The sequence below is a fragment of the Lampris incognitus genome, chromosome 3 (genome assembly GCF_029633865.1).
Source record: "Lampris incognitus isolate fLamInc1 chromosome 3, fLamInc1.hap2, whole genome shotgun sequence".
Lineage (NCBI taxonomy): Eukaryota > Metazoa > Chordata > Actinopteri > Lampriformes > Lampridae > Lampris > Lampris incognitus.
Window position 1 is genome coordinate 116385910 of NC_079213.1, and position 24543 is coordinate 116410452.

The 24543-nt window shown below is 45.7% G+C and overlaps 1 protein-coding gene across 1 annotated transcript in view; it reads left to right on the forward strand.

Moving 5' to 3' along the window:
- Nucleotides 1-24543, forward strand: part of grin3bb (glutamate receptor, ionotropic, N-methyl-D-aspartate 3Bb) — a 142568-nt gene that overhangs the window by 82274 nt on the left and 35751 nt on the right. Inside the window, exons 3-4 of the mRNA XM_056276942.1 lie at nucleotides 7825-8917; nucleotides 9225-9370. Of these exons, the coding sequence (XP_056132917.1) occupies nucleotides 7825-8917; nucleotides 9225-9370 (1239 nt within the window). The remainder of the gene's footprint in view (nucleotides 1-7824; nucleotides 8918-9224; nucleotides 9371-24543) is intronic.

Genomic DNA, 24543 nt, shown 5'->3' on the forward strand with positions numbered 1-24543 from the left:
ATGGAGATGGGTACGAACTTGGACAAGAAAAAGCAAGCGTTGGCTGTGGCTCTATCATTGACAGGTAGAGCGAGGGATACTGCTTTAGGAATAAATGTGGATGATCTAAATAAGGATGATGGAATAACCACTTTGATTGGGGAACTTGACAAGGTTTTTTTGAGAGAAGAGAAGGACCGGGCTTACGAAGCCTATTCTGAGTTTGATCCAATATCGAGGGAAAATGGCGTCTCGATGGTGGACTTTATTGTTGATTTTGAACAGAAATACAACAGGATCCGTAAATTCGAGATGGTTCTGCCCGACGCTGTTTTGGCGTTTAAACTACTGGATACAGCAGGTCTTGATGTGAAAGACAAGCAACTGGCATTGACTGCATGTGGTAAGCACACTTTTGATGATATGAAGTCAGCACTGAAACGCATATTCGGAGAAAAACATGAGCAGAAGGCGGGAGCCATTAACGTGAGTCAGGATGCAGCCTACTACACAGATCAAAGAAAACCGCACCCACGAGCCCAAAGTGTGCAAGCTAGAGGACCACTCGCAGGCACAAATCCACTTGATAAGTACGGAAGACCAACAAAGTCTGGGATTTGTCAAAGCACATTCCACTGGGTGAAAGATTGCCCACATAAGAAAGAACATGTAAAGGTGACAGAAGAAAATAAATGCACAGAAGAACCTGATGAGTGTAATGTAACGCTGTTTTCTAAGGAATCGGATACGGAAATATTCATGGTTGAGGCTCTGGGATCAGCTGTCATTGACACGGCATGCACAAGGACTGTCTGTGGTGAAAAATGGCGGAATAACTATGTAGGGGGACTAAATGAGAAAGAAGTACAGAAAATAGTTAACACAGAGAGTAGCAAGCCTTTCAAATTTGGGGATGGGCGAGTTGTACATTCAACAAAAAAGGTCAAGATACCAGCCAAGATAGGAGAAGCAAAATGCTGTATAGAAACAGAAGTGGTCCCATCTGACATCCCTTTACTGCTGAGTAAAACGTCGCTAAAGACAGCAGGAGCTGTGCTGAACTTGGAGAACGATACAGCAATAATGTTTCAGCAACCGATAGCTCTGGAGATGACCTCCTCAGGACACTACTGTCTGAACATAATGGATAATGAGTCCCCATGCGATACATATGAGAATGTGGTCCTGGCCATCACAGAGAATATGACTAAGGAACAAAAACACAAAGCTTTACTGAAACTTCACAAGCAATTTGGACATGCATCAGTTGACAAACTGAAAAAGCTGCTGATAAATGCTGGAAACACTGATGATGAGAGCACTGCTATTCTAGAAGAGATAGTAGGAAAATGTGAGATATGTCTTAAGTACAGCAAGCCTAAGCCCAAGCCTGCTGTTGGTCTGCCCATGACCTCCCGATACAATGAGACTGTGGCAGTAGATTTACATGAGCTAGAACCGAATGTGTGGTACCTGCACATTATCGATCACTTCACACGCTTCAGTGCGGGTGGCCTTGTGACCTCAAAGAAACCAAGTGTGATAGCGAAATGCTTTGTACATTCCTGGATCAGTGTCCATGGTCCACCGGAGCGTCTCTTCAGCGACAATGGCGGCGAATTCAATAATGAGGAAATAAGAGACATGGCAGAGAACTTCAACATCGAGATAAAGACGACTGCTGGCTATAGTCCATGGAGCAATGGCTTGCTGGAACGCCATAACCAAACGCTCACAGAGATAATGCTGAAGGTAAAACTTGACAATGGAGTTGACTGGGAAACTGCACTGGATTGGGCACGCATGGCAAAGAACACAATGCAGAACGTACATGGCTTCAGCCCACATCAGCTGGTGTTTGGACAGAATCTGAAACTTCCTTCTGTGTTAGTGGATCAGCCACCTGCTTTGGAGGGAACTACTATCAGTGCATGGGTGGGACAGCACATAACAGCATTAGATGCAGCAAGGAAAGCTTTCACAGAGGCAGAGTGCTCAGAGAGAATCAGAAGAGCTCTACGAAAGCAACTTCGTCCAACAGATGAGAAGTATGAAACTGGGGATAAGGTGTTCTACAAAAGGACAGACTGTGTTGAGTGGAAAGGTCCTGGAGTCGTGATAGGACAAGATGGGGAGGTGATCTTTGTATGCCATGGTGGGACTTATGTCAGGGTTCATCATTCTAGGCTGCGGAAGGCTGATAAGAGTGAAGTAAGTGCTAGTGGGGGTCTAGAGCACCCTGGGGAGAATGTTACTGAGGGCAATAAATGTTACTGAGGGCAATATGAATGTACCTGTTACTGATAGTGATGTGGATGTTGTTAACAATGACAGTGGGAACATACCTGGTACTGATTGTGACATAGATGTTGATATGAACAATGACGGTGAGGCTGGGGGTGTTACAGACAATGATACAGATGTCACTGAAGGTAACAATCATAAGGATAATCAACAGACAGGCATAAGGGTAGGAGCCTCCCTAGGGCTGAAAACAGGTCAAACAATCAGCTTTGTGGATAATGTAACAGGTGCGTCTCACAGAGCTAAAGTGATGGGACGAGCAGGAAAGGCTACAGGAAATAACAGAAACTGATACAACCTACAGTACTTAGAACCATCTGACATCGCTGTTACTATGGGGTCAGCTGATCTTACTAAGGTAGACAATCTTCGGGTTAATCCACTGGATAGTGTAGAACTATGCTCTGATATGCAGGAAAATGATGTATTAGTCACAGATGGTGTTTCATTTGATAAGGCTAAACTAGATGAAATCAGTAGCTGGAAGAATGATGGGGTGTTTGAGGAGGTAAAAGATATGGGTCAAAGGCATGTGTCCACTACATGGGTGTGTACGCTGAAAGAAACTCCTGATGGCATAATACCCAAAGCGCGTCTTGTGGCTAGGGGTTTTGAAGAATTCAACACTAAAGATCTGCAGAAGGACTCACCTACATGCTCATCAGAGTCCCTCAGACTACTCATGTCAGCTCTATGTCAGAATAAGTGGCATCAAATAACTTATCCAGAACAAAAGGATTCATCGTATTCTGTGGTAAGCTACAAAGGAACAGCTGGCAGACTGTCTGACCAAAAAGGGAGCCTCTTCCCTGGTATTACTTAAGGCACTGAATAATGGACAATGGAAGCTAGATAACTGAGTCTGACTGTTGATAACTGAGCATTTGTTTTGTTTTCCTGAAATATTATCCTTGCAGTTTTTGTTTTTAAAAAAGAGAGGAGATTGTTAAGTTTGTTGGTAACTTTTGTTGGTGCCTATAATACAGTTAATACGGTAGCCTGTTTTGTTAGTCACTTCTACTGCAGTCTTTATGGTAACCCTCCTGTTAGGAGGAAGGCGCGCTGCTAGTGAAAGGCACTTGTTGAAATGTTCGGTAGGCTGTGGCCACTTGCTGTTGAGAGCGCAAATAAAACTCAGTTAAATAAGTACAGTTGTCTTATTTGAAACTAACAGTGTGCTTAGGGTCGTTGTCGTGATGAAAGGTAAACCTTCGCCCCAGTCTGAGGTCCTGAGCACTCTGGAGCAGGTTTTCATCAAGGATCTCTCTGTACTTTGCTCGCTTCATCTTTCCCTCGGTCCTGACTAGTCTCCCAGTTCCTGCCGCTGAAAAACATCCCTACAGCATGATGCTGCCACCACCATGCTTCACCGTAGGGATGGTATTAGCAAGGTGATGAGAGGTGCCTGGTTTCCTCCAGACGTGACGTTTGGCATTCAGGCCAAAGAGTTCAATCTTGGTTTCATCAGACCAGAGAATCTTGTTTCTCATGGTCTGAGAGTCCTTTAGGTGCTTTCTGGCAAACTCCAAGCGGGCTGTCATGTGCCTTTTACTGAGCAGAGGCTTCCGTCTGGCCACTCTACCATAAAGGCCTGATTGGTGGAGTGCTGCAGAGATGGTTGTCCTTCTGGAAGGTTCTCCCATCTCCACAGAGGAACGCTGGAGCTCTGTCAGAGTGACCATCGGGTTCTTGGTCACCTCCCTGACCAAGGGAAAAGCAGGCCTTATTTTACCCCGGGGTGATCTCGCAGAAGTTTCTTGGCCTGGTCGATTGCCGCTCTCTCCTTAGCAACAGCAGCGGTGTAGTCTGGGAATAGTAGAAATCTTTGGCCATTGTCGAGAAGTGGACCCGCTTGTCCTGTGCGTTGCATAATGTCCTCCTTCACACTAAATTAGTGTACATGATCAATGAAGGGGCCTTGCCTGTCTCCAGATTGGGGACGTGGCAGCAGGGAACGGTGTGCTCTGTCAAGCAGTGGTTTTTCTTCTAGTTGCAGAACATCTTTGAGCAGGCCACCAATGAAATCAGATGGATGTGGTCCCTCCACACCTTCACGTAGACCAATTCTCACATTGTTCCTGTGTGACCTCCGCTCTAAAGCCTCACACTTATGGGATAGGAAAGCCAACTGTTTAGTGAAACTTTGTAGCTTGTGCTCCAGGGATGTAGTCTCATATGAGCAGTGATTTGCCCCGTTTTCTAATTCTGTCACACAAATCACAAAATTCTGTACATGTGTCACAAGCCAACTGACTGCAAAACGGTTTTCTACACTCACCAGCCCTGTTGGTAGTCCTACCGGCCAGTGTGCTTCTCTCGCTCCTGTTGACAGAGTAAAGCAACGCACGCTAGTGATAAGAGACTCCATTACCCACAGTATCAGATGAGCTTCGCTGGCCTTGATTCACTGCTTACCCGGGGCCAGAGTCTCTGACATAGAGGATAATCTTAGGGTGCTGCCATCACAGAGGGAGAGTTAAGGAACCCAGGCACACAGCACCACTACTTTCAGCAACATTGTTATTCATGTTGGCACCAATAATGCAAGGATGACTCAATCAGAGATCACAAAAGCCAGCCTAGTCAGGATGCTTGAGTTGACCAGAAAGATGTGTCGGCATCGATTAATTGTCTCTGGTCCCTTACCTGTGAGGGGTAATGATGAGATGTACAGTAGGCTCACCTCAATGAACCGCTGGCTGGCTCGTTACTGTAATGAGCAGGGATTCAGCTTTGTTGATAACTGGCCTTCTTTCTGGGGCCGCCCTTACCTGCTGAAAGTGGACGGCATTCACCCTACTGGGGACAGCGCCGCTCTTTTGTCTAGCAATATAGATAACTGTTTACATTTACTTTGACACTAGGGACTTATCATTCAGCAGGTTGCAGGTGATTAGAGAGCCTGCTAGGTTTAAATCTAGTGCAGATGTGGAGTCAAGTGACACGATCACTGGCCAGAGGATTGGCAGCCAACAGGTGTGTCATCTCCCTGTCGGCCAGTATGAGTGGCACCTGCCCTTGATTGGCCTGTGATTAGGTGCACCTGTGCTGGGGACTATTTGACTGGGTGCTTTGCAGACATGCCTCTTCGAGTCTTGGAAAAAGCTTAGCGTCAGTTTGCGGATGCCCGTGTCTCCTGAACCCTCGCCTGCCTCCTCTGTGTGAGAGAGTGTTTCCTGTGTTTAGTATTTTATGTTAATTCGTGTTTGCATTTTGCCTGCCCTGGTTGGCAGTGGTTTTTGGTTATTGTATATTTTTCCAAAGTCCAGTAAAGCGACTTAGTACTTAACAACTGCCTCTTCTTTGCGATTGGGTCCAAACGCACGGCGTTACAGTCAAGTAGTTTAATTAATATGATTAGTCAGGGAATTTCTCATAGTATAGATTATCAGTCTGATAGTTTGGTCTATAACATTGAGACTGTCTCCCTACCCTGCTGTATTGCTCCCAAGCGCTCCTCTCTTAAATGTGTGAATCACAATAATCTAATAATCATTCTTACTATGGGTGGTGGTGAAATGTGCATCTATGTGAAGAGGGAACAGCCATCCCTGAACCGAGGGGATGGTCTTACAATGCTGTGATTGCAACATTCCAAAATCCTCTGTGAATCGTACACATGGCAATTGTAACTCTAGTTAATGGTTACACCCATATTTGCATATGAAACTGGTGGTTGGTTTGGGTCGATATGCCACTGTATTGTTTATAAGGCTGGGGACACCTGCAGTCAGGTGAGACACTGTATTGTTTATAAGGGTGGGACACCTGCAGTCAGGTGAGACACTGTATTGTTTATAAGGCTGGGGACACCTGCAGTCAGGTGAGACACTGTATTGTTTATAAGGGTGGGACACCTGCAGTCAGGTGGGACACAGTATTGTTTATAAGGGTGGGACACCTGCAGTCAGGTGGGACACAGTATTGTTTTTAGGGGTGGGACACCTGCAGTCAGATGAGACATTGTTTTGTTTATAAGGGTGGGACACCTGCAGTCAGGTGAGACACTATTGTTTATAAGCCTGGGGATACCTGCAGTCAGGTGAGACACTGTATTGTTTATAAGGGTGGGACACCTGCAGTCAGGTGAGACACTATTGTTTATAAGGGTGGGGATACCTGCAGTCAGGTGAGACACTATTGTTTATAAGGGTGGGACACCTGCAGTCAGGTGGGACACTGTATTGTTTATAAGGGTGGGGACACCTGCAGTCAGGTGAGACACTGTATTGTTTATAAGGGTGGGGACACCTGCAGTCAGATGGGACACTGTGTTGTTTATAAGGGTGGGGACACCTGCAGTCAGGTGAGACACTGTATTGTTTATAAGGGTGGGGACACCTGCAGTCAGGTGAGACACTGTATTGTTTATAAGGGTGGGACACCTGTAGTCAGGTGAGACACTGTATTGTTTATAAGGGTGGGACACCTGCAGTCAGGTGAGAAACTTGTTTATAAGGGTGGGGATACCTGCAGTCAGGTGAGACACTGTATTGTTTATAAGGGTGGGGACACCTGCAGTCAGATGGGACACTGTGTTGTTTATAAGGGTGGGGACACCTGCAGTCAGGTGAGGACACTGTGTTGTTTATAAGAGTGGGGACACCTGCAGTCAGGTGGGAAACTGTTGTTTATAAGGGTGGGGACACCTGCAGTCAGGTGAGGACACTGTGTTGTTTATAAGAGTGGGGACACCTGCAGTCAGGTGAGACACTGTATTGTTTATAAGGGTGGGACACCTGCAGTCAGGTGGGACACTGTATTGTTTATAAGGGTGGGACACCTGCAGTCAGGTGGGACACTGTATTGGGTATAAGGGTGGGACACCTGCAGTCAGGTGAGACACTATTGTTTATAAGGGTGGGGACACCTGCAGTCAGGTGAGACCGAAGAGGTCACTGAGATGATGATGAAGCGTTTCTGTCAATAAACGTTGTGTCCAGATGAACTGATTCAACTTTATGTGATTTCTTTACCTGGATTATTGAGCATGCATAAAAAAAAATCTTACATACTGTTGTTTTAATTTCTTTTCATTTTTTAATATTTCATATTAAGTAGCACAAAAATCCTTTTTATTTTTTTCCATAAAGTTTGTCCCTCCTGCCATTATGCTTGATCTGATTCCATGTTTGGTTTTGGCCAGGCTCAAGATCTCTTCCAAACTGTTTAAATCATATTTTCCTCACAGCCTTTTTGTGTAATGAATGTCAGATGACTGGAAATGTGAGACAAGTGTGAAGATGAAATCTGGCTGTGTGTGAATGAAAGATAAGAAACACAAGAATATCATTAAAAAGGACACAGAGAGTCAAATGAACAGTTATGGAACAGATCAAGTATGACCAGGTAACTGTTGATATGTTTTTTTTTTTTCATTTTAACAACACAGTGATGTCACTGTTGGATGTAATTACAGATGATCTGTTCCAACAGGATGTGGTAGGTTACTGTAAAATAAAGTCAAGTAAAGTAGAGCAGATTCAGGAATCTGACTCTTAAGATACTGTGAACTTTAACTAATTGATTTCTGCTCCATAGGTTCCTGTCCAACACTTCCTTCTCTGGCCTGACTGGCCCGGTGAGAGTGCACAAGAACCTGTCTCACATCCTCACCTCACAGCGCTTCCACATTTGGAGCCTGCGTCGCGATGCACTTGGCCAGCCCACCTGGGTCACCGTGGCCAGCTGGGAGGGGGGGCAGCTAGATGTGGAGGACCAAAGTGTGTTTGCGGGGCCAAGCCAGCACCAACGGATAGAGGGGGTGGGTGGGAGGAATGGGGGCCGATGGCAGGTGGGCATGCCTGTGGCGGGGAGTCGGGTGCGTGTGGTGACCCTGGTAGAGCACCCATTTGTGTTCACGCGGGACGTGGATGACGAGGGGAACTGCCCGGCGGGTCAGTTCTGTCTGGATGCTGGAACAAACAGCTCTGACTCTCTGGAGAAATATTTCCTCCAAGTCGCCATGGGCAACAGCAGCCTCTTGCCTGCGGAATACGGGAAGTGTTGCTATGGATACTGTATTGACCTGCTGGAGAAGCTGGCTGAGGACCTGAGGTTTGAATTTGACCTTTACATTGTTGGCGATGGAAAATACGGAGCGTGGAAAGGAGGCCGCTGGACGGGGCTGGTGGGAGATCTTCTGAACGAAGTAGCAGACATGGCGGTGACATCCTTCAGCATAAACTCAGCACGGAGCAAAGTCATTGACTTCACCTCCCCCTTCTTCTCCACCAGTCTTGGCATCTTAGTCCGCAGTAAGGATACTGCAGCCCCCATTGGTGCCTTCATGTGGCCCCTGCACTGGTCCATGTGGGTCGGCATCTTTGTGGCTCTGCATATCACCGCCCTCTTCCTCACTCTTTATGAATGGAAGAGTCCATTTGGTATGACCCCTCACGGACGAAACCGGGTCAAAGTGTTTTCGTACTCGTCTGCACTCAACCTGTGCTACGCCATCCTGTTTGGACGGACGGTTTCGTCTAAGACACCCAAGTGCTGGACGGGTCGGTTTCTGATGAACCTTTGGGCAATCTTCTGCCTGCTGGTTCTGTCCAGCTACACAGCCAATCTGGCAGCTGTCATGGTGGGAGAAAAGACCTTCGAGGAGGTTTCTGGAATCCACGACGCCAAGGTGAGATCCAGAAACTAAACTTCACTAACACAACCAAACTGTTCAGAATGGAGCTCATGGTGGACTTAATCTCTAATTCAGTGACAGAAAACTACACACTGAACCACACACACACGAATGCATACTACACTGGTCAGGTGTGTTAAGATGTACAGGAAAGGAGAGGCCCTGGACAGAAGACACACTGACTGTTGATTTCCTTGTTTTGGTTGGTAAACTGTTTCCTGTCTTGTAATTCTACCTCTATTCTCTCTTCCTTCTTTACACTTCTCCACCTCTTCATTGGTGATGGACATCTTGTCGCTAGCTCCACCATCCATCACATGGTTTTCGTTTTGGGACAGTGAAGGAGAGCAGCGCTGAGGATTACATGAAGAAGAGTTTTCCAGAGATGCATGAGTACATGAGGCGCTTCAATGAGCCCACCACGCCAGAAGGCGTAGCCGCTCTCAAGTAAGAAACACTTCACCATTCATCACCATTCATCTGGTTAACTGTTTCACAGTGTAATCTAACATCACTTGCACTTCATGTCAAACCAGACTAACATGAAACCAGCACAGGAAAAAGTAATGAATTACCACTGCTCTCATTATGATACTTAGTCATTTTTCCCTGGAACGGTACTATTTTGAGATGTTGCTGTTGAGTTTTTCCAGTTGTAATTTTTTGACACTGAGTTCCACAAACAGTTTTCTATTCTACTCCATTGTACTGGGGTTTAATGGAGATGGCTCTGCCGTGGACAACTTCAAATCTAACCAAATCACACCGAAAATATGTGGATGGATAGATCGCACAAATGTGCAAAAATAGACATGTTTGGTTTTTTTTCTATTTTGGGTGAACCGACCCTTTAATTAGGAATTTTAACTACTTTATCCTCCTCTGGAAACCAGGTGATAACCCACAATTACTTTTATCATCTGTCTCTTATAATCTCGGTTAAGATAAGAAGTTAACCCAGTAATATTTAATGGGTTAAATAGAGTTTTTCCACCGGACCACATTTGAACTCTATCAATAATTATGGAATAATGCTAGTAAATTCACCTTTGTTTGATATCTGGTTCAGTGTTTGAAACCTTGCTCATATGCTACCAGGTGGACGAGGCTCTAACCTGTTTGTGGGTGTTGGTCTTCCCTTCTGACATAGGAGAAATATTTTAACCAGATTATTTTCATTGTGTTGAGAGAAAGAGAGACCCAGCCACTGAGGATGCACAGGCCAGTGTATTTTTAGTGCTGGTCCCAAGCCCGGATAAATCGGGAGGGTTGTGTCAGGAAGGGCATCCGGCATAAAACCTTTGACAAATCAAATATGTGGATCATAAATCAGATTTCCATAACAGATTGGTCGAGGCCCGGTTTACCAGTGACCGCCACCGGTACTGCTGGCCAGCAGGGCGCTGGTGGAAACTATGCTACTGTTGAGTGAAGGCGAAGAAGAGGGGGAAGGCATGTCCAGAGGCAGCAAGAGAGGAGGAAGGGTAGGAGTGTGGAGGTGAGAGTCAGAACTTTGATTGTTGGCACTATGACTGGTAAAGGGAGAGAGCTGGCTGATATGATGGAGAGAAGAAAGGTAGGCACACTGTGTGTGCAAGAGACCAGGTGGAAGGGGAGTAAGGCCAGGAGCAGGAGGTGGGTTCAAACTCTTCTATTATGGTGCGAATGGGAGGAGAAATGGGGTAGGGGTAATTCTGAAGGAAGAGTATGTCAAGAGTGTGCTGGAGGTGAAGAGAGTCAGACAGAGTGATGAGTATGAAGCTGGAAATCAAAGGTGTGATGATGAACGTTATCAGCACATATGCCCCGCAAGTTGGGTGTGAGATGGAAGAGAAAGAAGAATTCGAGTTACAGAAAGTTGAATCAGTTCATCCGGACACAAAGTATATTGAGAGACGAACGTTTCATCACTCATTTAAGTGACCTCTTCACTCTCTTTTTTTTTTTTGTGATCAAATATTTTTTATTTTATAATTTTTTAAACAAGACACACAAATGAACAATAATGCAAACAAAAACCCACCCACAAACGAAAAAAAAAGAAAAGAAAAGAAAAAAAACTACAGAAAAAATTGCAAAAAAGAAACCGCATACAGTACTCGGTCAGTGTTCAGTCAATAAAGTTCTTCAACTCAGTGGCCACAGAATTCCACATGTCTATAGTTCCAGCCCTTGCTCCATGGATCCTTGCTGTCGAGAGCTCCAAATATACAACGTCCAGATATAAGAGGGACCAATGACGAGATGACAAATCATCTGGAGCTTTCCAACGCATAGCAACCATCTTGGCTGCTGTGAGTCCCGCAAGCAATACGCGCTGCTTGATTTGTGGTACATGTAGTGCAGAGAAGTCATTGAGAAGTAATACCGCAGGCTCAGCGGGTACAGTAATCGACAAAAATTGGGACAATTTATCAGCAACCGTTTCCCAAAACCCTTTCACCCTTGGACATTCCCAGACCATATGAAAGAAGGTTCCAACCACATTCAGCGAACAAAGTGTACAGTTTGGGCTATCAGCAAGTTTCATACAAAACCTCCGTCGTGGGGTGTGCGATATGTCCGATGTATAAAATTATAGTGTATCTGCTGATGATCTGGATTCCTAGACGCTAAGAGAATACTAGACCACACCGTCTCCCAACAGAACTCAGTATCCAGATCGGGCACATCTGTTCTCCAAATTGTGTCCAGCGCAAGGGGTTTGTATGTTCTTTCCAGGATAAAGCCATACAGCACAGAAACTAAACCCCTAGTACTAACCTTTTCACTAATTATTCTATAAAGTGGATGCACTGGGAGAGAAGAGAGCCACGGCACCCCGTGAGCCTTCATGGAAGCCCTCAACTGAAGATAGAAAAAAAAAGACCAGGCCGGTAAATCATATTGATTCCTGAGATCCTCAAAAGAGCGCAGACCACGGTCATCACACAGATTACCAAGAGAGCGTACACCCCTACTGGACCAGCTATTATGCGGGATAGGACGACGATCAACTAGGAGACCTTGGTTGTAAAATATAGGAGAGCAAACGTTCCACTTAGCGGTGATCTTACATGCCGACTCCACAGATCTCCAGACTGCAACCAGGTGTGATATGATGGGGCCAAATCATTTCCTACACTGGGCAGTAGAAATATTAGAAAACAGTAAATCTGCTAGTCGTATGGGGTGAACCAAGTTTTCTTTCAAAGATTTCCACGCGACCTCTGCACCAGGATCAAGCCAGGTCGTAAGTGAACGCAAGGTGTAGGCCCAACAGTAATACTTTAAGTTGGGGAGCGCAACGCCACCATCTGATCTGTTACGATTCATGGTCGTGCGTTTGAGGCGAGGAGGCTTGTTCTTCCAGACGAATTTGGTAATCGCTGAATGGAGTTCATCCCAGTACCGAGGAGGGGGCGGAAGAGGGAGCATAGAGCTAACAAAATTAACCCGCGGCAATATATTCATCTTGACGATGGAAACCCTAGCACGAATGGAATTGGGCATTGAAGCCCATCTAATCATGTCCTCGGAGACCTTCTTAAAGGTCAAGTCGAAGTTAGATTTTGTTGTGACTGTCAGAGACGGAAAGATGTCAATCCCTAAATATTTTAGGTGGCTTACAATCGGAACAAGCGGGGGAAGTACGGCCGACCGCATGGCCTCGTTCAGGGGCAATAACGCTGATTTGGTCCAATTAATTCTGTAACCCGATAAGGAACTAAATTGGTCAAAAATATCCAGGAGAGGAGGAATTGATTTGGGGGCATCAGCTACATACAGGAGACAATCGTCCGCGTATAACGAAATAAGGTGAGAGGTACCATTGAGCACGAGGGGAGCAACGAGATCAGACTGCCTAATAGTCTGTGCTAGGGGTTCCAGTGAGAGCGCAAACAGCAGGGGGCTAAGGGGACAACCCTGCCTGGAGCCCCTGGCTATATCAAACAAGGGTGAAGAAGTCTTCCCGGTAAGAACTCTAGCAGTAGGGTTAGCATACATCACCCTGATCATATTAATAAAGGGATCACCGATACCCATGGCAGCCAGCACAGACCAGAGAAAAGACCACTCAAGGCGGTCAAAAGCTTTAAGAGCATCAAGTGACAGCACGGCAGCAGGCGTTCTAATGCTAGAAGCTTTGTCAATAATGTGGAGCAAACGTCTGACATTGTCAGAGGCCAGCCTTGTTCTGATAAACCCAGTCTGGTCGCAGTGTACTAACTTAAGCATATAATTTTGGAGGCGGCCTGCTAAAGTTTTAGCGTAAATCTTAACATCAGCATTGAGCAGAGAAAGAGGTCTATAATTGCCACATTCAGTGGGATCTTTGCCTTTCTTCAATAATAATGAAATAATAGCAACATTCACATCCCTTGCGAGAGACCCTTCATCAATAGAAAACAATATCATGTTGAGAAGGGGTGGACCCAGAACTTCCCAAAAGGTTAAATAGAATTCGGGGGGGATGCCATCACACCCAGGCGATTTGCCTCTGTGCATAGCCTTAACCGCCTCCTTCAACTCATCCAGAGTGACAGGAGAGTTCAGTGAGGCAGATTCCTCTTCTGTGAGACGTGGTAGTACGAGATTGTCTAGAAAATCTTTATGCTTGGCTGCATCTGGAGTAACCTCAGAGGCGTACAGGTCTACATAAAAGGACTGGAATACCTTGTTCACCTGCACAGGATCAGATCTGACTATGCCATCAGCATCCTTGACAGTAGAAATATCAACAAAATGTTCATTAGATTTCAAACGCATGGCAAGCAGATGACTCGGCCTTGCCCCATTAAAATAATAAAACTGCCTTGTGTGGTGTATTTGGAATTCAGCTCTTCGTTTAAGGAGAGAATTTATTTCTTTTTTAACTAAATGTCGCTGTAAGGCTGTGCTGTCACTGTATTTGGCCTGTAACTGACTGTCCAGAGTGATAAACCTATTTTCAAGATCACAAAGCTTCCTAGCCCTCGCCTTACTTAGAGTCGAAGTATATACTGTAGTATTATTCAAAATAAAACCCTTAATCGCATTCCAAAGAATCCTTGGGTCACCAACTGATCCGGCATTAATAACTAAAAAGTCTTTCATAGCAGCCACAAACTGTGTCTTAAATGACTCATCATTCAGGAAGGAGGTGTTGAAGCGCCAGCGAGGGGCCTTGTTTAAAGAAGGGCAGATAGAGGCCTTAGCTAACACTGCTTTGTGATCGACAAGGGTCATGGGGACAAGTATAACATTATCAATATTTTGGAATAAGCCCTGCGAAACAAAAATATAATCGATTCTCGAGAAGGACTTACGCCTTGCTGAATAAAATGAGAAGTCCTTAGCAGATGGATTAAACCTTCTCCAAAGGTCCATCACACCCATCTCATCAGCCCACCTTACGAGCATATCAGAGGCCACCTTTTGGTCATGCGATGCACTACTCCCTGACCTGTCCAGCACATTATTCATGACCGCGTTAAAATCGGCCCCCACAACGAAAGCACAATCGTAATATTTTAACATAGTGACAGTAAGTAGATTGAAAAAGTCTTTGACACAGCCATTACGAGCATACGCAGATACAAGAGCAATACGCCGCCCTTCAACAAAAACCTTAACCAAAGTTATCCTACCCGACTCGTCAGAGAAACACTCATGCACAACCATATTTAATCTGCGGCGGCAGAGTATCGCTACCCCTCTCGTTCTACTGTTTGCGCACGATGATGCCACAACCTTGAAATATTTATTAGCTAGTCCGTTCACATCAGAGGATAATCTGTGGGTTTCTTGTAAAAGGATGATGTCTGCCCCCCTCTTACGAACCACCTCCATCAGTGCAACACGCTTGCTATGGTGATTCAGACCATTGGCATTAAGGCTAATAAACGTTAGAATCGCCATGGGCTGAGAGTGTAAAAACGGCTGACTAGACAGACCACTGACCTGGCATTCGTCCGAGTGAAGGATGCATCAATGAAAACGGTAACAAAAAAAACCCCAACTAAACCCACCCACATAACATTAACCCCATTGCGCACACAGGCGTAGAGATGTTCCTGCATTTCTCTAGGCTGTGACTGGTATGCAAAGCAATGCTTCTATCCAGCAAATTCGACCAGAATTATATTCAAGAAACAACATGAAAGATAAGCAGTATATGAAGATAATTAGGCCACTACGAACAGTAGCCCAGAAACAACCATCGACAACAACATTAGAAGTAGTCCTACAGCCAGAGGAAGTGCGACCAATATTGAATTATAGCCTAATGGCTAGGCCTGAGTCGGGAGGGGCGAAAAAAAAACACATACTGTGTTATGAAATAATAATTGCAAAAAGCCTCACCTCCCCACACTATAAAAACAACATAAAAGATAGGCCTAAGCAGTATATGTAGGTAATTAGGCCACAACGAACAGTAGCCCAAAAACAACCATCGACAATAAAATTCGACAATAAAATTCAGACGTAGGCCTACAGCCAGAGGAAGTGCGACCAATATTGAATTATAGCCTAATATATGGCTAGGCCTGAGTCGGGAGGGGAGAAAAAAAAACACATACTGTATTATGAAATAAAAAATAATAATTGCAAAAAGCCTCACCTCCCCACACTATAAAAACAACATAAAAGATAGGCCTGAACAGTATATGTAGATAATTAGGCCACAACGAACAGTAGCCCAAAGACAATCGACCTTAAAAGTAAAACCATAGGCTATAGGCCTAGAGCCCAGGCGGAGGCGGAGAAAAGTGTAGGCCTATTACGAAAATATTGATAGGCCTAGGCTAATAAGCCACTACCCTAACCTTACTCGGTAATGAGTGTTTGGCCTATCACACAAACCACACTTCCATGGTAGGACACAGGAAATAATAACATTCAGAAGTAGGCCTACAGCCAGAGGGAGTGCGACCAATATTGAATTATAGCCTAATACACTGCTCAAAAAAATAAAGGGAACACATAAGCAATGCAATGTAGCTCCAACTCAATCACACTTTTGAGATATCAACCTGTCCAGTTAGGAAGCAACACTTTGTGAATCAATTTCACCTGTTGGTAAATTGTCTAATTTCCACCAGGTGGAAATTAGACAATTTGCAAGACAACCCCTATAAAAGGAATGGATTTGCAGGTGGTGGCCACAGACCATTTGCCTGTCCTCATCTTTTCTGGCCGATCTTTGGTTAGTTTTTCATTTTGCTAGTGCCCTCACCACTAGAGGTGGCATGAGGCGGTATCTGCAACCTACAGAAGTTGCTCAGGTAGTGCAGCTCATCCAGGATGGCACATCAATGCGTGCTGTGGCAAGAAGATTTGATGTGTCTCCCAGCACAGTGTCCAGAGCATGGAGGAGGTACCAGGAGACAGGCTAGTACACCAGGAGACGTGGAGGGGGTCGCAGGAGGACAACAACCCCGCAGCAGGACCGCTATCTGGTCCTTTGTGCAAGGAGGAACAGGAGGAGCACTGCCGGAGCCCTACAAAACGACCTTCAACAGGCCACTAATGTGCAGGTTTCTGCTCAAACAGTGAGAAACAGAATGCATGAGGATGGTATGAGGGCCCGACGTCCACAATTGGGGCCTGTGCTCACAGCCCGATTGACCTTTGCCAGAGAACATCTTGGTTGGCAGATTCGCCATTGGCGCCCTGTGCTCTTCACAGATGAGAGCAGGTTCACACTGAACACATGTGACAGACGTGAGAGAGTCTGGAGACGCTGTGGAGAACGTTCTGCTGCCTGCAACATCCTCCAGCATGACCGGTTTGGCGGTGGGTCAGTGATGGTCTGGGAAGGCATATCCTTGGAGGGCCGCACAGACCTCTACGTGCTAGCCAGAGGTACCATGACTGCCATTAGGTACCGGGATGAGATCCTCAGACCCATTGTCAGACCATATGCTGGTGCAGTGGGCCCTGGGTTCCTGCTCATGCATGACAATGCTCGTCCTCATGTGGCCAGAGTGTGTCAGCAGTTCCTGTATGTCGCGGGCATTGACGCTATGGACTGGCCTGCACGTTCCCCAGACCTGAATCCAATCGAGCACCTCTGGGACATCATGTCTCGTACCATCCGCCAACGCGATGTCGCACCACAGACTGTCCAGGAGTTGACCGATGCCCTGATCCAGGTCTGGGAGGAGATCCCTCAGGAGACCATCCGTCGTCTCATCAGGAGCATGCCCAGACGTTGTAGGGAGTGCATACAGGCACGTGGAGGCCACACACACTACTGAGCCTCATTTTGAATCGTCTTGAAGAATTTCCACAGAAGTTGGATCAGCCTATGTTCTCATTTTCCACTTTGATTTTGAGTATGATTCTGAATCCAGACCTTAATGGGCTAATGATTTTGATTTCCATTGATCATTCTTAGGTTATTTTGCTCTAAACACATTCCTCTGTCTAATAAATAAAGATTTTCAGCTGAAATATTTCATTCATTGAGGTCTATATTGTGTTTTTAGGTGTTCCCTTTATTTTTTTGAGCAGTGTATATGGCTGAGTCGGGAGGGGGAAAACAAAAACACAATAAGCCTACTCAACAAAATTAGCTTAATGATAAATGTATTATGAAATGAATTACAGAAAGCCTCACCTCCCTACACCTTAGGCTAGATAAATAAACAGCCAGGTAGGCTATAATAATATGTATAATATATATTATTAAACTGGCAACTTCTTCAGGACATTGAAGACGGCCTTAAAATGGCGCATAAATCTTATCCAAACTGGCGTCCAATAATGTAGGCTAGGCCTAGATCAGATTATTGTGTGAAAAAAAAAACGACCAGATAGGCTAACATAGAAACGAAAAATATAGCCGTCTGGCCGACTACAAGTAGCACACAGACATCAAACTCAAGAACAGGGCACCTACCCCAGCAAAATTACACATTAGTGAACGGCATCAGACGTCAGTCCAGGTCCACAAACGAAGGTCAGTGGCAGCTAGTAGCGGAGATTAGCCGCCAAGATCAGGCTGGACCCAGGGCGTCCAGAAACCGCATGGCTTTCTTGGGGTCGGCAAAGACGTGACACTCTCCGGGTTTGGGGAGCAGCACCAGACCGGCGCTGAAGTTGTAGTGGTATCTGAAGGAGGGGTGGTCCTGTCGCAGCCTCCTCCGAACCTCATCGAACTTGGCCCGTTTCTGCGCGTGGACGGTAGAAAGATCCGGAAAGATGTGAATCCGTGCGTCCTTGTATTTAAGAACACCCATCTTCCGCGCCTTCTCCAGAATATCCTCCTTCTCCCTGAAGGTCTGTAGGCAGAGCAGGTAGTGCCTGGCCGCGGGACGGTTCCCTTCCTCCCCGCTCCGCACGCGTCCCACACGATGAGCTCTCTCAACTCTGGGCAGAGTGGTCAGGTTCAGCATGTCTTTCAGGAACCTCGCAGCAAACTTGTGCTGCGGAGGCGACTCAGAACTCTCCGGCAGGTCAATGATTCTCAGGTTATTCCTCCTAGACCTCGATTCAAGATAAGCACAGCGTTCGGTCAGATATTCCACCTGAAGTTCCAATTTACCGATTTTTCCATCTCTGGTATCACCCTTGTTCTGGAGCTCGAACACGTCCACTCGGTTCAACTCGACAGACTCCTTGCATTTCGTAATGGCGGATTCCAGCGCACGCGTCTTCTCAGAGAGGCACTTGTCCATCTGATCAAACTTGGCTAGAATCGGGTCAATGTGCCTCTTGGTCTTCTCGTCAAACGTATCTCTGAATTCTCTGACCATTGTCTGTACCTCCTCCATCATTTTGGCCAGCGGCTCAATCTGTTTCTGCTCCTCTCTCGACGAGCGGCCCGTCTTCCTTCTGGGAAGCGACTTGTTGCTAGCAGGTGCCTGGCTGGACCTGCTAGCATCGGAATTTTCATCCCCAGACGACATTCTTCGGCCAAAAAATCTAACAAAAAGTCGAAATACACTGCGATAACGTGAACTTGAATACGAATGTCAAGAATACAGGATTTTGCTCGATAGAAATATGAAATAAAGTCACGGGCCTCCGGAGCTCACAGCAAACGTGGCATTCCGCTCGCTGGCCAAACCGGAAACCCCACCTCTTCACTCTCAACTGACTGCAGGTATCCCCACCCTTATAAACAATACAGTGGTATAAGGACTGAAAACAACGATCGGTTTCATATGCAAATTGCCGTGAGCATTAACTAGAGTTGCAATGGCCATGTGTACTGTTCACAGAGGATTTGGGACTGATTGTAATCACAGAATTGTAAGATGAAGACAGATGTACTCGTAGGCCGCCCCTTGGTTCAGGGAAGGTCATTTCCTCTTCACATAGATGACCTCTTTGACTCAGACTGACTAAGAGTACATAGGGGTGGCATGGCTCAGGAGTTCGTCTAATAATCAGAAGGTCGCTGGTCTGATCCCTGGTTCCTGCAGAGAGCGTGTTGAAGTGTCCTTGAGCTAGACACTGAACCCGTAACTACTGCTGATGAGCTGGTTGGCACCTTGCACGGCAGCCTCCGCCATTAGTGTATGCACATGTGTGTGAATGGGTGAATGTGAGGTGTACACTGTAAAGCACTTTCAGTTGTTGGTAGACTAAAAAAGTGCTGTATAAATGCAGTCCGTTGATATGTCGCCATCTGAGTACGCTGAGAGAGCCATGAAACCGCAGTCAAATTCCATCTATGTGCAAACCTACATGGCTAGTAAACATGATTCTGATTCTGAAGTCAGGAGTGGCAGAGAAGTATGCAGGAGTGGTGCAGGATATGTACGAGGGAAGTGTGACAGTGGTGAGGTGTGTGGTTGGAATGACAGATGGGTTCAAGGTGGAGGTGGGATTACATAAAGCATCGGGTTTGAGCCCTTTCTTGTTTGCAATGGTGATGGACAAGTTGACGGACAAGATCAGGCGGGTGTCTCCATGGACGATGATGTTCGCAGATGACATTGTGATCTGTAGTGAGAGTAGGGTGCAGGTTGAGGAGAGCCTGGAGAGGTGGAGGTATGCACTGGAGAGAAGAGGAATGAAAGTCAGTAGGAGCAAGACAGAATACCTATGTGTGAATGAGAGGGAGGACAGTGGAATGGTGAGGATGCAAGGAGTAGAGTTGATGAAGGTGTATGAGTTTAAATACTTGGGGTCAACTGTCCAAAGTAAGAGAATGGAGGCAGGGTGGAGTGGGCGGAGAAGAGTGTCAGGAGTGATTTGTGACAGAAGGGTACAAGCAAAAGTTAAAGGGAAGGTTTACAAGATGGTAGTGAGACCAGCTATGTTATATGGTGTGGAGACAGTGGCACTGATGAAAAGACAGGAGGTGGAGCTGGAGGTGGCAGAGTTGAAGATGATAAGATTTTCGTTGGGAGTGATGAAGAAGGACAGGATTAGGAACGATTATATTAAAGGGACAGCTCAGATTGGACGGTTTGGAGACAAAGCAAGAGAGACAAGATTGAGATGGTTTGGACTTGTGTGGAGGAGAGATGCTGGGTATATTGGGAGAAGGATGCTGAATATGGAGCTGCCAGGGAAGAGGAGAAGAGGAAGGCCCAAGAGGAGGTTTATGGATGTGGTGAGAGAGGACATCTAGGTGGCTGGTGTGACAGAGGAAGATGCAGGGGACAGGAAGAGAGAAATGGATGACCCGCTGTGGTGACGCCCTAAAGGGGGCAGACAAAAGTTGTAGTCATAATAGTGGTAGTGAGAGAAAGAGAGAGGGAAGAGTGTGCTGTCCTCTTCACACGCCTTGTATGACTTGACAGGCAGATGAACTCCATCCCAATTACTACACGGACAAAGATGTTCCAAGTTGCCGTTCTTTGATGCAGTAACCAGCAGTAGGGTGAAACTAACAGAAAGAAAACATACAGTCTACGGGTGTCCAAATTCTCATTATGGTAAGTACAAGGTAAGTACTGGAAAAACCATCCCTCAACAGAGGAGGAGGTCTGCAACACCACCTGTCTCCCACTTACAATGCCGTCCTTTCATCTCTACCCAGGAGACTCAAGAAGCCTAGCCTCCAAGAACAACAGTCGCTCACTAACGCCCAATTTATGCTCCAAATGTCGTCTAGCAGACAAATGTCTCCCAGCAGACAAAAAGTGTCTCTCTAGTTGTTGCATTTATGGTTGTCGCAATGTCGCTGACTGTCTCCTGGTATCTATGGAAACGTTTCGCGTCACGCACTGTGTTGTAAACAGTAGCGAGTGTTCTTTTTATGAATGAGCGCGCGTAATGTAAACAACGCTCTCAAGCAAAACCATGACAACGCTCGAACACCTCGTCCCTTCAATCCAACTATCCGATCACAGCTAAGCGACATAATGTGCGCGAGTCTGCGACATAAGAAAATGTGTCGTGTACACGACGGCCCTGGGAGACACAAAAAGTGTCTCTCATGACATCAAAATTGTCGAGAGACATCTGTCTGCTAGCCGACATTTGGAGCATAAATTGGGCTTAACAGCTCCAACGACTCATGGCCACTGAATAATGAAGTCGAAACTAACACCCCCAACGGCCGTCGCTACTAAACAAATGCAAATCAATGGCGACGGGCGCGGCTGGACATTGGAGCACAAGAGAGCCACGCATATCAATAGCTCCGATAACGACGGGCGCGGCCAAACATCGGTACACAAAAGAGCCATTCATATCTATGGCTCTGTTAGCGACGGGCGTTGGTAAACATCGGGACACAAAGAGCCACGCATATCAATAGCTCTGACAACGACTCCTAGAGGATAAATGCTGAGTCTCATCACCAGCCAGTCAGACTAGCTTGGTCTAGTCAGAAAGGCACGAACTGAGGAAGCCTCTTGGATGAGAGGCGAAACGTCTTCACGGATATATACCAAGTCCAGCTGCACTTGATTCAACTCCTTTGGATAACCATGACCTGGATGAATGAGAACATTCACAGACATACAAGGTAAGTATTAAGTATACCACAAATACAAACTAATACCCAAAATATACAAATAACCTTGAAATATATCAAAGATAGTTTACTGATAAGTATGATGTTGCTACATACAATTTATCTCATGCACATTTTCCCACTGTGTATTCAGTGTACACATAATGCCATTGTTGTGACCGATTGTGGACATAAACGTAGAATCCCCGCCTTTCACTGTAAATGTAGCCCAGAACTACCGTGCTGTTTGTACAGAAGATGACTGTGTCACACATATCAATCTCAGCGGTAATGAGCTCCACCATTTCCACAGCCGTCACTGCAGTGCACAACTCTAACCGAGGTATGGTTTGTTGTGGACATGGAGCTAATCTCGCCTTGCCTAATACAAAGCCTGTGTGGCAGTTCCTTTCTGCATCTGAGGTCTTTAGATAGGCAACTGCAGCTATTGCCTTATCTGAAGCATCTGAAAAGACACAAGAGTTCTTTGTGCTGGACCTCTATTGGAGACACACTTGTATATGGCCTTGGGCTCTTCAGGTACTGAAGCTCTTTTAAGGATTCTCTCCACTTTTCCCATATTTCTTCTTTGTCTTGAGGTAATAGAGCATCCCAGTCGTCTGTGAATAGTACACATGGCCATGGAAACTCTAGTTAATGGTTACACCCATATTTGCATTCGAAACAGGTCGTTGGTTTCGGTCGTTATACATCTGTCGCCATCTTACAATTCTGTGATTGCAGCATTCTGTAATCCTCTGTGAATAGTAGATGTAGGGCAGTAGCCTGGGTGGGCCACTGGAGGTCGCTATTATGCTGTCTATTCCCCTGAGAGTTCAGAATACAGGACACTGTATTCCGATCCTGATGCTGTGTTCCGTGTTCCGTGTGGGACACCATGTTCCCTTAGTTTGTTAGGTAAGCGTGGTGGCCCACAGCATCCCTAAGATATTTAAATTAAAAACTCCACCCAGTCCATCTGTTCAGCTGGTTTGTTGATTTAGATGTTAAACTACATTTTGGTGTGATTTTGAGAAGTGGGCACTTGTGATTTCTGTGTAAGTATTGGCCGTAATGTTTGCTAGTTTGCAGTGTACCAGTGTAGCGCCCACTCAGTGGAAATGGTGCATGATGAAGAGTTAGCTTTTCAGTTGTGTTATCTATCTTACGTCATTTGATTTATTTTTACACTTAGATCATATGTTATTAATGTCTTTTTTAATTTAAACATATGATGATTTGTTGTTTTCAGTGTTGGATTATTATTTTGCGCCATGCACTTTTGCAGTGGAGCATGTTTTGTGAAGTTTTGAGTTTATTTGACTACCTCTTAAGGTTATGGACCAGCAGCTGTTGTGAGCCAATAAAGCGCCACCCGGTCTCAACCACAATTCAGAATCCCCATGTCCAGTGCTTTCTTCTCTCCACACAATACCCCACTACACATAAAAGAAACACAACGCAGAGTCTCATGGTGTGTAGAGAGGCTCCAGCACCAGTGGGTTACATACACATGGCCATTGAAACTCTAGTTAATGGTCACACCCACATTTGCATATGAAACTGGTCATTGGTTTGGGTCATTAGGCAACTGTATTGTACTGTATTGTTTATAAGGGTAGGGATACCTGCATTCAGTTTAGACCTTGATGTCACTTAATTGAGTGATGAAACGTATCTGTCAATATACGTTGTATCCGGATGAACTGATTCAACCTTCTTTGATCATCTTTAATGAATTAACGCAGTTCTTTGAGAAGAATGGATTGGATATGAGCAAAGTTGTTGTCACCGATGGGACTCCGTCAATGGTGGGATAACACAAGGGCCTTGGCAAGCAAGCTTGCCACTGTTAACCCAGCGCTCTTAGCATTTCATTGCATTATTCTCAAATCAGTGTTGTGCACTAAATTGTGAGGGGAAATGAAAGAGGTGATGTTTACCGTGATGAGACTGGTAAATTTCATTCATGCTAGTCTCCAGCATTGCTTTTTCAGAGCATTGCTGGAGGAAATGTCAGCAGAACACAAGGATCTTTTGCTCAATAAAGATGTTCGCTGGCTGAGCAAAGGCCGTGTGTTTGAGAGGGTGTGCGACCTGCATGATGAGCTTATGTCATTTTTATCCACCCTTTGGAGCCAAAAAGCCCAAGAATATCAGAGATTTTTAAGTGACAATAATGTGATTTTTTTTTTTTTTGTGTGTGTGACATTATGTCTCATCTAAATCCACCATCCATCCATTATCCAAACCGCTTATCCCAATTGGGGTCGCGGGATGCTGGAGCCTATCCCAACAGTCATTGGGCAGCAGACGGGGAGACACCCTGGACAGGCCATCAGTCCATCACAGGGCCCATCTAAATCACCTTTATCTGCAATTACAAGACAAGAACCACACTGTTGCAGACATGTACGAGGCGGTTGAAGCTTTCCGGTCAAAGCTGAACCTTTTGGAGAGAGATACTCATGAGAAAAAGTTGCACTTTCCATGTCTGCGGGAGCATTGCTAGAATAACGGGAGGATCCAGCAATGAAGGATTTCGTGACGAGCCTGGCAGAAAATTTAAAGGAACGATTGGAAAGTTCCCCTAAACTCTCAGGTACCATCCTCCTCTTCCTGAGACAGCCGTTCTAAATTTTGGCTGATGGCCAGTGGACTGCAGAGGCCAAAAGGCTGGTACCTTTCATAGATGAGGCAACTCTTCAGATGGAGATCTTGGAGATGGGAACATTTG